A 13,769-nucleotide genomic window follows, 5' to 3' on the forward strand; every position below is an offset into this window, starting at 1 on the left:
TTAGAGAAAGTAAACAAGTAACATAACATCCGTACCCCAAGAATAACAAACAAAAAATGAAATCATAACAAAACATATATTGCTGTACAAAATACCACGATCACGTGCAGCTTAGTTTAAATAATATGTGAAAAAACATAATTTATAATTTAAAAAAAATTTAATTTTTACATTTTAAAATATGAAAATAACATAAACTGTGTGTTATTACAATTTAGATTTTTTAATAAAAATTTCTTTCTATTGAAAATAACTGATAGCACTGATTTTGATATTCTTCGAGAGACAGCGGAAATAAAAAAATTGGGGCCAGCCACGCGGATCTAGTCCTGCTAGTACTTAATATAACGAACTGATCCAAACCTGGTTTCCCTTCGGTGGGAGGAAAAGTATCTTGTCGTACAATTCTGTGGGGAAATGTTTCACATCAGTCTTACACGTGAAACCAAAAGCATACATTCCTGATTTTTCATCATTACACACGAAAACTTCGGGTACTGATTTTTTCGGGGGTGAAGAAATAGTTATCAATTTACCTTTGGTTTTCTTCACAATCCATATGAATATAAGCTTTTCGAATAAAAGTCAAACATTGTAAATCTGTAACACGTTTTATTGGTCTATATTTTATTAAAAACATTTTTGTTGTAGTTTAATATATTTTACTTTGTTTTGTTTTTGTTTTTGTTTTAATATATAAATAACATGACGATTTGAAAACAGAAATTAAATAAGTGTACTTTAATGTAGTAGAAAGTGTTTGTTGTTGTTGTTGTTTGTTTTGTTGTTGTTGTTGTTATAAAAGCAATATTACAATAACTGTGGTAGAATTGGCTCCTGTAATAGATATTTTACAACTGATACCACTTTTTATCCTTGTATTTAAGCATTAATTGATGTGCTGTGCCGCTGAAATCTTGAGCTTGATTTGCCATACGTTCGGCACGCTCTTCCAGCATATTTAGTTTTTCGCCACGTTCCATTGCCAACATATGGGCTCGGCTGATTTCGGATGCCGCTGTTGAAGCCCGTTGATTCAATTGATCGAGTGTTGGACCTGGAATGTGTTTTGCAATAGAACGATTTGCCTTCCCACTTTGTTCTCCAACTGTGTTAAAAAAAAGAGAAATCCCAAGGTTAGAGGAAATGTATTACTCTCCAACGTATTGTCCTCAAATTAAAACAATCCAGGCGCTACTTACAAAGTTCCTCTCTGTCCAGACTTTTGGCGCCGCCACCAAATAGTCCTTTAAAGAAACTCTCCTTTGGCTGTTCAGGCATCTCTTGAACCGTGTACAATGATCCCATCATTTCTAAAATAAATTGACTGCAACGAATAAAAGGTAGAAGTTGTACATCGAAGTGTCAAAGACTTGTATTGTGTTGTGTATTTTCTTCTCTATTGTTGTCTATTTCAAAAAGGGTAACATTTTAACGTGGTAAATATTGATTCTTAATATGAACTATTTAGAAAATTATAATTATTATGATCGCTCCGTTTAGTTCCGTTTTGCAATAGACACTAATTCCTACTCCTAGTTCCTTTATCAATTTCTTTCCCCATGTCAATGCTCCTCATCTTTTTCTCATTATAAAGAGATGAAAAAATAAACCAGCTGATTGATAAGGGCACAAAAGGGAATGCATTAGAGACCCAGCAAAAACTCTAATTAGCCAGTAATCTTGTAGGTAAGCCTATTTAAAAATTAATAACCACTTATTAATTGGCATCGCTTCGGATTACATTTACATACGCATGTCCTAGGAGGAAAGTACTTCCCCCAGGCATACTTTCGGCCATAAAATAAGTAGTGCATTTAAACATATAATCACCTAATATGTAATGACTTATTCGTAGATACACCAAAGCTTGCAAAATAGCCACTTATTGTCTCAGGCAACCAAATCTCGAAAATATTGATTTCTATCGCCGATTACAATGGATCAAAATATGGCGAGTGGTGTTGTAATAGGAGAACTACTTGAATAGAAATAGAATATTGTATAAATAAAAAAATTTAATAAATAATCTAAATAAGATTACACTCAAATTAATTTCACACTTAAAATAGAAATAAATGTAGGTTGTTTAAGGGAGTTAGATTCGTGAATTACGTTATAATATATCCAATAACCAATTCACATAAGGTTCGAAATCTACTAAAAGTGGATTTTAAGCCTCCTTTTTATAAGACAAATGGCATTTGAAATTTAGTTTAAGCGCATTTTGGAAGTGTAATGTCAATGAGCTATAAGAAAGCATTTATTTAAAACATAATGTGATAATGTCATTAAACACAATTATTATGAAATATTTGTGATAAAAAATTCTTAACGGAAAATTTTTCAGAATTGCCTTTACATTACATATTCTTTTTGATTTTTTATGTAAGTGCTCGATTATGTGAATAATTATATTAACTACAACTGCCTAAAAATTTGAGAATAACAATTCGAAAATTACCGAGAAGTATTTATTTTTGTCATTACAAGTTAGTCATTATAACTCGCCGCAATGTAATGCAACGTGTAATGACAGCTTTACTCCTGGTAATGTCAATTGTAATGAGATGTGGTTACCTAGTTTTTGCTGGGGAGATTTAAGGATTTTTCATAAAACGTACTATGTAAATATCGCAAGCCATGTAAACCCTATGAGAGTTTTTGTTAGCACAAGTGCTCATAAGATTTACATTCCTCATAAAATACCAGCAAAAAAATTGGAAGTTGTTCCACAAGCATTTCTTTTTAAGAACATCTCGGAACGCTGTATCAATGTGCCTGTTGACTTTTGGGAAGGTTTTGCAAATTGCTAGAATTTATTGAGTTTAAATGGAAGAAAATATAAGTCTACAAAAACGTAAGCCGAAGAAAAAAACAAACAAAATAAAAACGATGTACAGCATAAAAATCAATCTTTTTAAAAAATATTTGATGAACAAAATTTTCCGCTGATGAGATTTGAACCTGTGCTCTTTATTTTTCATTCATACTAATAAAGAATATCTCGAGAATTAGTTAGAATGTTATGCATGATCATATCAACATTTGAATTGACGATTCGACGTTTCATGTTCAATGAAGTTTGTGGCTGAGAGCGCCAAGACGTCCTGTTATGGTGCCAAAAACTTAGATAATTAGAATAAAAAATTGCAATAAAAAATATTGATACAAATATTTAATTTTTTTTCGTTTTTTAATTTCTTCGTTCAAATGAACTTCCCATGCACAACTTCTAAAGCAAAGGATCCGAAAATAAAGTACTTCCCAGCAAAAAAAAAAGCTTCCAAAAAAGTCGTGTGGATCCCCAATCTGTGATCCGGAAGTAGTGCAAACTTGGATCATCTCCAATAAATTTTACATGGGCTTGTCACTCCCTTTTTGGATCCTTTGCATTGCTTTAGAAGTTGTGCCCTGGAAGTTAACTTGAATGAAGAAATTTAAAAAGCGAACAATTTTTTTTTCAACCAATTTCACATTTTTCATCCATATTTTTATTACACTATTATTTTGCTATTATCTAATTTAGCACACTCAGCCACAAATGCCATTGAACATAAAGCGTCGAAAGGTCAATTCAAATGTTTGTGGTATGATCGTAATACGACACCAAGGAATAACATTCTAATTGCCTCTCGATATGTTCTTTATTAGTATGAACGAAAAAATAAGAAACGCAGGTTCAATTCTCACCAGCGGACATTTTTTATTTTTTATTTTCGGCATATATTTTCGTATAAATATATTTTGTTCATTAAAAATCAAAAAAAAAATTAAATATTCTCATAATTTGCAAAACCTTCACAAAAGAACTTCCATGGAAGCGAAAAAGTCAAACGGCACAGGTTCAAATCCCAGCGGAAATGAAATTTATTTTTTTTATTATTATTCACAGAAAAAATTCACAAAAATTTTTCCAATTAAAATCTTAATTGAGTTTTAAAAAATATTCAATTAAAAATTTAATTGATTCAACAAATTTTTTAATTGAAACAAAAATCAATCATACAAATTAATAGTATCAATTAATTTTTTAATTGACTGTCAATTAATTTTTTAATTGATACTATCATTTCTGTGATTGAAGACATTTCAATTAAAAAATTAATTGGATCAATTAATTTCGTGATTGAATCAGATTTTTTTGTGTGTTATTATTTTTTTACTTTTTTCTTAATTTCTCTTTTTTTTATTAATTTTCTTTTTTTTTTGTAAAATTTAAGTGTCCAAAATTTGCACTTAAAATAGCCTGGTTGCGTACTTTCTAATACTTGTCCACAAATACAGCATCGGAAGTAGAAAAAAATCATTGGGGGATCCCAAGATGGATTTTAGAAGAAATGTTTTGTGGACTTGTCCAAAAGGACTGCATCGGGAATGGAAAAAAATCATTGGGAGATCCCACGATACGCTTTAGAAGAAATGTTTGTGGACTTGTCCAAAAGGTCTGCATCGGAAGTTGAAAAAAGTCGATGGGGGATTCTGGGATGGGCTTTAAAAGAAATGTTTGTGGAACAACTTCCAATTTTTTTTGCTGGGTTCCGTCTTATGACAAGTCCATGTAAAATTCATTGGAGATGATCCAAGTATGCACTACTTTCGGATAACAAGTTGAGGATCTAAATTACTTTTTTGGTAGCTCTTTTTTTGCTGGGATGTTTACGCTTAAGAAGAGAAGGAATTGTGAAACAAAAAAAAATCGAAAGAGCTGGAACTAGTTCTCGCAGCTCCTCATAGTTATTAGCTCCATTCGGAACTACCCAACTCTAGTTGTATTGCTCAAATTAAAGTCACCCTAATTTGTAACGTCAAGCGTAATTCCAAGTCTGTTAGGCTTATTCATTCCTAAGCTTCATATCTCAAATCGTATTTAAGGAATTTTACCAGACTATTACAGATTTTAGTTTCTTGATCATCCAAAATAATAAATAATTATTTATATAGTTTATAGTAAGATACATATACCTTCTGAAATAGGGTTAACCCGTTTCAAGAAATATGTAAATATGACTAATCTGTTTTATCTGTACATTGTGCTATAAAGTGTTCTACATCTTTCTTCTCATTTAAGTTGCTAAGATTGCATAATTTTTCTTTCGGACTTGCTCCATTTGCTAAATTCAAATTTTAATATTTATCAATGTGCACACTGAAAAAGATTTTGTCTTTACTCTAAAAATTTTGGTATTGATTCCGAGCCAAAGAAGCGGAGAATACAAGTAAGGACACTTTTAAGACACAATTCTCTTTTAAATTTGGGTTTTGTGTACTTGCTTCTAGGAAGCAAATTTTAATTTTTCGTTTTTTTTTCGGCTTTTTTCTTCATATGCTATCAAAGTCCTTTAAAAACGAGTTAACGACAACTTTATTTTCCAAATTCCGACTCGACTTCCAGTAGAAATTATGCTATGTTTCAAGTAAAAAACGTCTTTAAAATAAAGTGTTGTCCTATATTTGAACGATTTTTTGCTTTGTAGCCAAGATACAAAAAGACAACAAATTTAAAGACAATTTCATTAATTTTAAAGAATTTTTGTGAATTATTAAAGTCAACTTGACCTTAGCTCAAGAATTTTTTCTTTCATGTTATGATACCCATTTTTAAATCAAATCACTTAATAATAAGGACAATACGACTTCATTGAAAAGTTTATCGACTTTTGGACAAGGAGAAAAACTTTATATTAGAGAAATGCGTCTTCTATGCTAAGCAAAATTTGCATTCGTATTTTAAAGACATGAAATCTTTGACGTCACGACAATATCTTTTTTTGTCAGGGTATCGTCCTTTTCACAGTATTGCTATCGCCTGTGATTGAGGTTCATATTTTTATATTCGTGACTCGCTTGCTTGTTTTCTCCGAATATTATTGGATAGATTATTTATTCTTATCTTATTAGCCAACTCCATTGCAAAATTATTCCAGTTTTCATGAGTTATATGATATCCACGCCATTATATATTCATATTAGTATTGATTCAATTTGGTTTGGTAGTCTATTCGTGTTTCCCAATATATCGCAAATGAAATCTTAAAGTATGTAGACTGGCTTCATCAATATTTGTTTCCAGTTTCAACACATAATTAGAAGTGTTTATTGACAGTCTTTTTTTGATAAATAATCTTTAAAGGCTAGCTACTTTTTTGAGGTATTCATACCCCCAAAATTGTGCGCAATATGATTGTATAGATTGGCATGGTGTCTTTATAGCAGTTTTTTACTGTTTTGTTCGATTAATTACATGGTTTCGTACTGCTAAGAGCAGTACATCCAGGTATTGATGGTTTTTGTATACTTCAATATTTGTGCCTGAAAGGACCTTTAAATGGCCATTTTTACTTCCGATTTTGCCATATTGATCTCCGGCTTCCGCCAAAATAACAATATTATCTGCGTATAATAATCTTCTGATATTGATTTCTGATATTGATCCAAACCATCGATCTGGTATTTCTATATATGTAAGGTTAGGTGGCAGCCCGATGTATCAGGCTCACGTAGACTATTCAGTACATTTTGATACCACATTGGTGAACTTCTCTCTTATCACAGAGTGCTGCCCGATTCCATGTTAAACTCAATGACAAGGGACCTCTTTTTTATAGCCGAGTCCGAACGGCGTTCCACATTGCAGTGACTTTGAAACCCTCCGAAATGTCACCAGCATTATTGAGGTGGGATAATCCACCGCTGAAAAACTAGTTTTGGTGTTCGGTCGAAGCAGGAATCGAACCCAAGACCTTGTATGTACAAGACGGGCATGCTAACCAATGCACCACGGTGGCTCCCTATTTCTATATATATTTTCGATGAATTTTACGAAATTTATCGACACATCCATAGCATGTAATTTACAAATCAATGATGATCTTGATAGTTTATCAGATGCCCCTTTAAAACCTACAAAAATACCCACACGCACAGTCTGGCGTAGGGTGTAAAAACACTCGGAAAAAAGAAAATAGGAATTTTTTCCGACAAGGTTATTGTAGTTGTTCGCTGCGGAAAAATTTTTCGCTTACCGTAAACATGTTCAGCATAACTATCGCTATTGTTATGTTTACACACTTAAAATAGATGGAGAATACGGAATTACTGTGTGGAAACTTATTTATTGATAAATGGAAGTGTAAATAAATGTTTTTATTTGCTCCGAATTTTTCCAAAATTGTATCGTTTGCTTCTATTTGCATGTATATATTTGTACGTTTATACATTTGATAAGGACGCAACGTGGCGTAAACTATTTTTTAAATTTAAACAAAATACTTGATGTTAGCTTGTACCAAATTTTAAACACATATAAAAGGGAATTAGTTACGAAATACATTTTCTATTTATTTCTTAAATATATATATTCCTCTTTTTCGAAAAATGCGTCTTCTATGCAAAGCACGTATTCGTATTTTAAAGATAAGAAATCATTGGTCCCCCACCAATATTTTGTCAATATATATCGGTTATCTGCTGCAGAGTAATATTTTCTGAATCCGATTTAAATAGTGTGTTTTTCCAAAAATGTATCTCTCGTTGCCAGTTATTAATTACACGCAGAGAAGAAACATGATTGTCACAATCATATTCGAAGAGCAAAATAATATGATAGGAGCTATTTTTGCGGCGACCATGTAACATTTTAACCTGCAACCATGTTGGCTCAGTGAACATGGTTCTAAGAAAAATATAATTGTCCTCATCTAAAATGTTATTATATTGATAAAAAGAATTTTGTTTGAATGAAAAGACAATGGTCACAATTTAAAATGTTATGGTATTCATTAAAAATGTTTTTCTCCTAGTTAAAAGAACATGGTCACAACCTAAAATGTTTTGATCTTTATGAAAAAACTTTTTTCATCGTCGAAAAAAGGACGCCACTTGAGAAAAGAAACACACAAAATTAATTTTATTTATTGGTTTTTATTTATTTATAAACTAATTCATTGTTTATTTGTATTTATAATGCCGTTCAAGCAAACATCATATATTTTTACACACTCTATTTTATTTCAATCTCAACAATAAGTAATTATTCCATATTTACATCGTGCTCATCAAATGTACAAACGCAGACATCATATAACTGCAAATAAAAATAAATGATACCATATAGCAAAATGCAGTACAAAAAACAGATACATTTTTTCAATTACACTTTCCTTTTTTTGTGGTCACATAAAACCACTTGCCACTTAAATAAATTAACACAAAACACAAAAAATCCGTATTCTTCGTCCATTCCAAGAAACAATCAATACACGACTGACGCGCAAAATGAAAATCGTGTGTACCTGGTCAATGTTTTTATAAAATTCTTTTCGCTGCAAAAAAGTTAAAAAATTAAATGTTCACGAAAAAAATGTAAATGGTCTTTATGGCCATGTAATGGTTCTAGACATGTCTATACTCAACCCATAAAAATACTTTTTTCCCTGTAAAAAAGTAAAAAAATGGAATGGTCTGGAACATGATTTTCCCGACCATTTAATGGTTTCAAATTCTATCATTTAAATGATAAAACATGTTTGCGGTATTTGAGAACCATTCAAATGCTTATTGCCACCATACATTTTTCTCCGCTCGAAAACTATTTTTACAAAGACAATTACATGCTCTAGATAAGCATTAAATGGATGCGGCAACCATATCCAAACATGGTTTTTCTGTGCGTGTAGATAGTTGAAGGAGGTCTCCTTTCTAATAAATATAGAATATTATTGAATTGCAAAATAATATTCAATCTAACCGCTATCTAAACTTCTTTTAAACGCTTCAACCAATATTATATAAAAATTTTTGTGTTGCGTTTATTATGTACACAGAAAAAAATTACGAACATTTTTCCAATTAAAGGTGAGTATTAAGTTCGAGTTTAGCCGCTAAAGTGAAAACTAAATCAGTAAAAACAAGTATACATGGCCGTAAGTTCGGCCAGGCCGAATCTTATGTACCCTCCACCATGGATTGCATAGACACTTCTACGAAAGACTGTCATCCACAATCGAATTACTTGGGTTGTGGTATCTTAAATCGTTTTCTAAATTGTGAGTTAGTCCTTACGTGGTATATATCCCAGCTAGCATTTGGGTGATTGTTTTAACAAAAATCATGTAAATGAGTCATATTCGAGTACTTTAGGAGATCAAAAACTGCTATGTCAGTTATGTGATTACAATACGATACGAAAATGACTCGCGCTAATGGGCGTAAAATGAGTTCGTTATAAAATACAACAAAAAATAACAAAAATCTAACAAAAACCGTCTAGAGGAGTCATCTTCGAGTACTTTTGGTAATCAAAAACTGCTTAAACAGTTACGGGACCAAAAAATGGCACGAAAATGACTCGCGCTAATGGGCATAAAATGTGTTCGATTTAAAATCGTCTAAAGGAGTCATCTTCGAGTACTTTTGGTGATCAAATAATGATTTTACAGATTTATTGCAAGTGTTTTTTTTTATTTAAATCACAATTTTAACGGGGCAATCTCTATAATATTGTCAGAAATATTGTCAGAAACTTCCATTTAATAATAAAAACGATTTAAATGAATTTTAGAATTTGCTACAGGAAAATGAAGAAAAGCTGAAACAAATTGTAAGTATGAAAGACGACGAAACAAACTAACAAATAAAATTGATAATTTATAATTTTTCTTAACACTGTTTACATTTTTTAGAAAGAGGTTACAGCAAAAACCGGCGTAGAAGGACACGCACAATTTTTAAGATATTCAGTTCGGAAAGTATATTCCGATGAACTGGCTACATTATATGGCTGGAAGGGGACTAGCACTACGCCCAGTGCTGAAAAATCTTTCATAATAACTTTAATTAAAAGTAAGTAAATATTTATAATACAAATAATAATTAAATTTTATTACAAGAAAATCACTTATATATTTTTAGATATATGTCATCTTAAATACGAAACGACAGACAGGGAAATGAATGTCGTATTACAAAAACATTTTGTCCATGCTAAGGATCGTTTGACAAAAACGAAAAGAAGTGATTAAGTATATATATTTTTTTATTTAATTTAAAATTAAATGTTTTTTTTTTTCATTTAAAGAAATATTAACAAATGATTGTTATTTATAATTTTGTTATTAAATACTAAGTATTTTAATTAAAATAATTATAATACAAATATTAATAATAAATATTTATATTAATAAAAAAACACGTATTATTAATTAAAGGGAAAGGGTTCAGAAAACCGACTCAAAAATGCACTTAGAAGAGTCATTTGCGATTAGAAATATGACTATTAAATGACTCATAAGTGACTCATAAATAGAGTAATATGTGATCCATTAAAGACTCGTAAGGGATTATAATCATAATTGAAAAACGACTCGAAAAAGAATCGCAGATGAGGTATAATAAGACTAAAACTGATCAAAACACGATTCAAAAAAGACTTTAATGCTACTAGAAAATGAGTCGAAAAAGACTCTAAAATAATATAGAAGAAGACTCATAAATGATTTATAAAGAAGAGTCGCGGGCAGTCACGTTTTTCTCCCGACAAAAGAGTCTTTTATGTTCATAAAATGAGCTCATATTCTGCCTTTTTAATCGCCAAGTAGACTCGAAAAAGACTCGAAAGTGCTTAAAAAACGACAAAAATGCTAGCTGGGATTAGACAAAAAAGGTATGTGTAGGTAAGTCTACAAATAATTACGAATCGATATGGACTTTTGCACGGTACGTAGGGAGCCAGAATTGAAATATGGGGGTCGCTTATATGGGGGCTATATACAATTATGAACTTGATATGGACCAATTTGTGTGTGATTGGGGATCGATTTATCTGAGGGCTATATATAACTATAAACCGATATGAACCTAGTTAGGCATGGTTGTTAACGGCCATATACTAGCACAATGTACCAAATTTCAACAGACTTCGGATGAAATTTGCTCCTCCAAGAGGCTCCAAAACCAAATCTCGGGATCGGTTTATATAGGGGCTATATATAATTATGGACTGATATGGACCACTTTTGGCATGGTTGTTAAATATCATATACTACCACCACGTACCAAATTTCAACCAGATCGGATGAATTTTGCTTCTCTAAAAGGCACCGGAGGTCAAATCTGGGGATCGGTTTATATGGGGGCTATATGTAAATATGGACTGATATGAACCAATTCCTGCATAGTTGTTAGATACCATATACTAACATCACGTACCAAATTTCAACCGAATTGGATGAATTTTGCTCTTCCAAGGGGCTCCGGCGGTCAAATCTGGGGATAGGTTTATATGGGGACTATATATAATTATGGACCGATTTCGACCAATTTTTGCATGGGTGTTTGAGGCCATATATTAACACCACGTACCAAATATCAACTGAATCAGATGAATTTTGGTCTTCCAAGAGGCTCCGGAGGTCAAATCTGGTGATCGGTTTATATCGGGGCTATATGTAATTATGGACCGATGTGGACCAATTTTTGCATGGTTGTTAGAGACCATATACTAACACCATATACCAAATTTCAGCCGGATCGGATGAAATTTTCTTCTCTTAGAGGCCCCACAAGCCAAATCTGGGGATCGGTTTATATGGGGGCTATATATAATTATGGACCGATGTGGACCAATTTTTGCATGGTTGTTAAAGACCATATACTAACACCATGAACCAAATTTTAGCCGGATCGGATGAAATTTGCTTCTCTTAGACGGTCTGCAAGACAAATTTGAGGGTCCGTTTATATGGGGGCTATATGTAAAAGTGGACCGATATGGTCCATTTGCAATACCATCCGACCTACATCAATAACAACTACTTGTGCCAAGTTTCAAGTCGATAGCTTGTTTCGTTCGGAAGTGAGCGTGATTTAGATCGACTCAGAATTTCACCACGACCCAGAATATATATACTTTATGGGGTCTTAGAGCAATATTTCGATGTGTTACAAACGGAATGACAAATTTAATATACCCCCTTCCTATGGTGGAGGGTATAAAAGGCATAAAATTATACATATTTGTTGCAAATTTTATTATAACTTGATGAGGAATAGCCCAAAGCAAATTTTCACAAAGTTTGTATTCCTTAAAATGCATTATTAAAGAAAAGTAATCGCGAAAAAACTACGATTTTAGCGGCTAAACTCGAACGTAATACCCACCTTAAAGTCTTGAGTTTTAAAAAATATTCAATTAAAAATTTTATTGATTCAACAAATTTTTTAATTGAAACAATACTCAATCGCAAAAATTAATAGTATCAATTAATTTTTAATTGGATCAATTAATTTTTTAATTGAACTATAATTTCTGCGATTGAAGACATTTCAATTAAATATTAATTACATCAATTAATTTCGTGATTTAAGACAAACAATATTTTTTTTGTGCGTATTCAAGCGGTATCCAAGTTTTCCCGGTGCTTTATTCAATTTGACGTTCTTTAATTCATTGTATAGTTCGTTTGTGGTGATGGGCCCATCTAAATTGACATCTTTGTAAAGTATACGAGCATACTGGATCAGGGTTGGCCTGTCATAAACTGTGACTTTTGCGACATACGTTTGCGACGGTATAATACGTATGTCGCAAAAGTCGTAAACCTACTGTAGAAAACCAAATTTTGAATAGAATAAATCCTGAACATTTTTTAATTTAGTTTGACAGCATATGCTGTGAGTTTCTGCAGAAATTTGTGAAAGTTTTCCCATGGTCAAGCCTATTTTCTTAGGTGGTATCGCAATTCCCGTTAGTGAGTGTGTAAAATACCCTGGAGTTATATTGGACAGGAGACTGAACTTAAAGCTAAGAAAGGACGAGGAAATCCACGGTTACCCTGTACTCGTGCAAAAAGCAATAGGGAAAATGTGGGGACTAAAACCGAAAATTGTGAACATTCCTAAGAATTGAAACTTCTTCGCACCTACCATCGTCTTGGATATCATCGAATTCGCTGCCTAGCCGACGCGACTAAAGTATTTTCAGTTTGCGACTTTTGTTACCTTTTCTACATTTACCACGCGTATGTGACGTTTACGACGTTTACAACTTTGCGACAGTCGCAAACCTAAAAAAGTTTGATACAGACCATCTCTGTACTGGATTTCAATCCGCCCTTCATTTTGACAAAGTAGAGATTTAAAGTATTTTGTTACTTAGCTGACTTATCATGTGTATCTATTTGGAGATTGTGCCCAGGGATTTCTCGAGAAAGATTCCATTATCACTTGCTATTACGTTATTTTAATAACGATTTCCTAATTTTAAATAATCTTGATTTCAGGGGGAATATGTTTATATTCGCCTAAAGCTTCTAAATCTTGCAAGTATGTCTACCAACTTCCATGATATTTAATCCATAATCCGTACATAGCTCTAGGAAACTGGTCACTTGCTGTTTTGTGGTTTGTCTTTCGGTCTTCGTGTTACATAACCCATTGGGCTATTTTCGATAATAAATATATTCATTTGCCTGTTCTAATTGGAGATATAATAAATATAAGAATTGGAGAGGATGACCTCCAATTCTTATATTTATATCTCCAATTAGAACATGGTTTGTAAATTCTTCATTCTCTAAATTATTCTTTAACTGATCAAAGTAGTTAATCCATGTTGCCGGCCTTAAAGTAAATTTTTAACCTCAACTGACTTAATTTGAGTATCTATTTGAGGATTGAGCCCTTAATTTTAGAGCAAATACTTTTATATTCCCTTAACGTTTGCATGTATATTTGTTTTTTTCTAAATCTTGCAAGCATCTCAAAACTCT

General features: G+C 32.1%; 1 protein-coding gene across 1 annotated transcript in view; it reads right to left on the reverse strand.

Moving 5' to 3' along the window:
* Positions 1-592: 592 nt before the first annotated feature.
* Positions 593-13,769, reverse strand: part of Tomosyn (syntaxin-binding protein tomosyn) — a 180,507-nt gene continuing 167,330 nt past the window's right edge. Inside the window, exons 23-24 of the mRNA XM_075303157.1 lie at positions 1,203-1,327; positions 593-1,108 (exon numbers count right to left, since the gene is read on the reverse strand). Coding sequence (XP_075159272.1) covers positions 852-1,108; positions 1,203-1,327 — 382 coding nt within the window. The 3' untranslated portion in view covers positions 593-851. The remainder of the gene's footprint in view (positions 1,109-1,202; positions 1,328-13,769) is intronic.

Source organism: Haematobia irritans, chromosome 3 (genome assembly GCF_050003625.1).
Source record: "Haematobia irritans isolate KBUSLIRL chromosome 3, ASM5000362v1, whole genome shotgun sequence".
NCBI lineage: Eukaryota > Metazoa > Arthropoda > Insecta > Diptera > Muscidae > Haematobia > Haematobia irritans.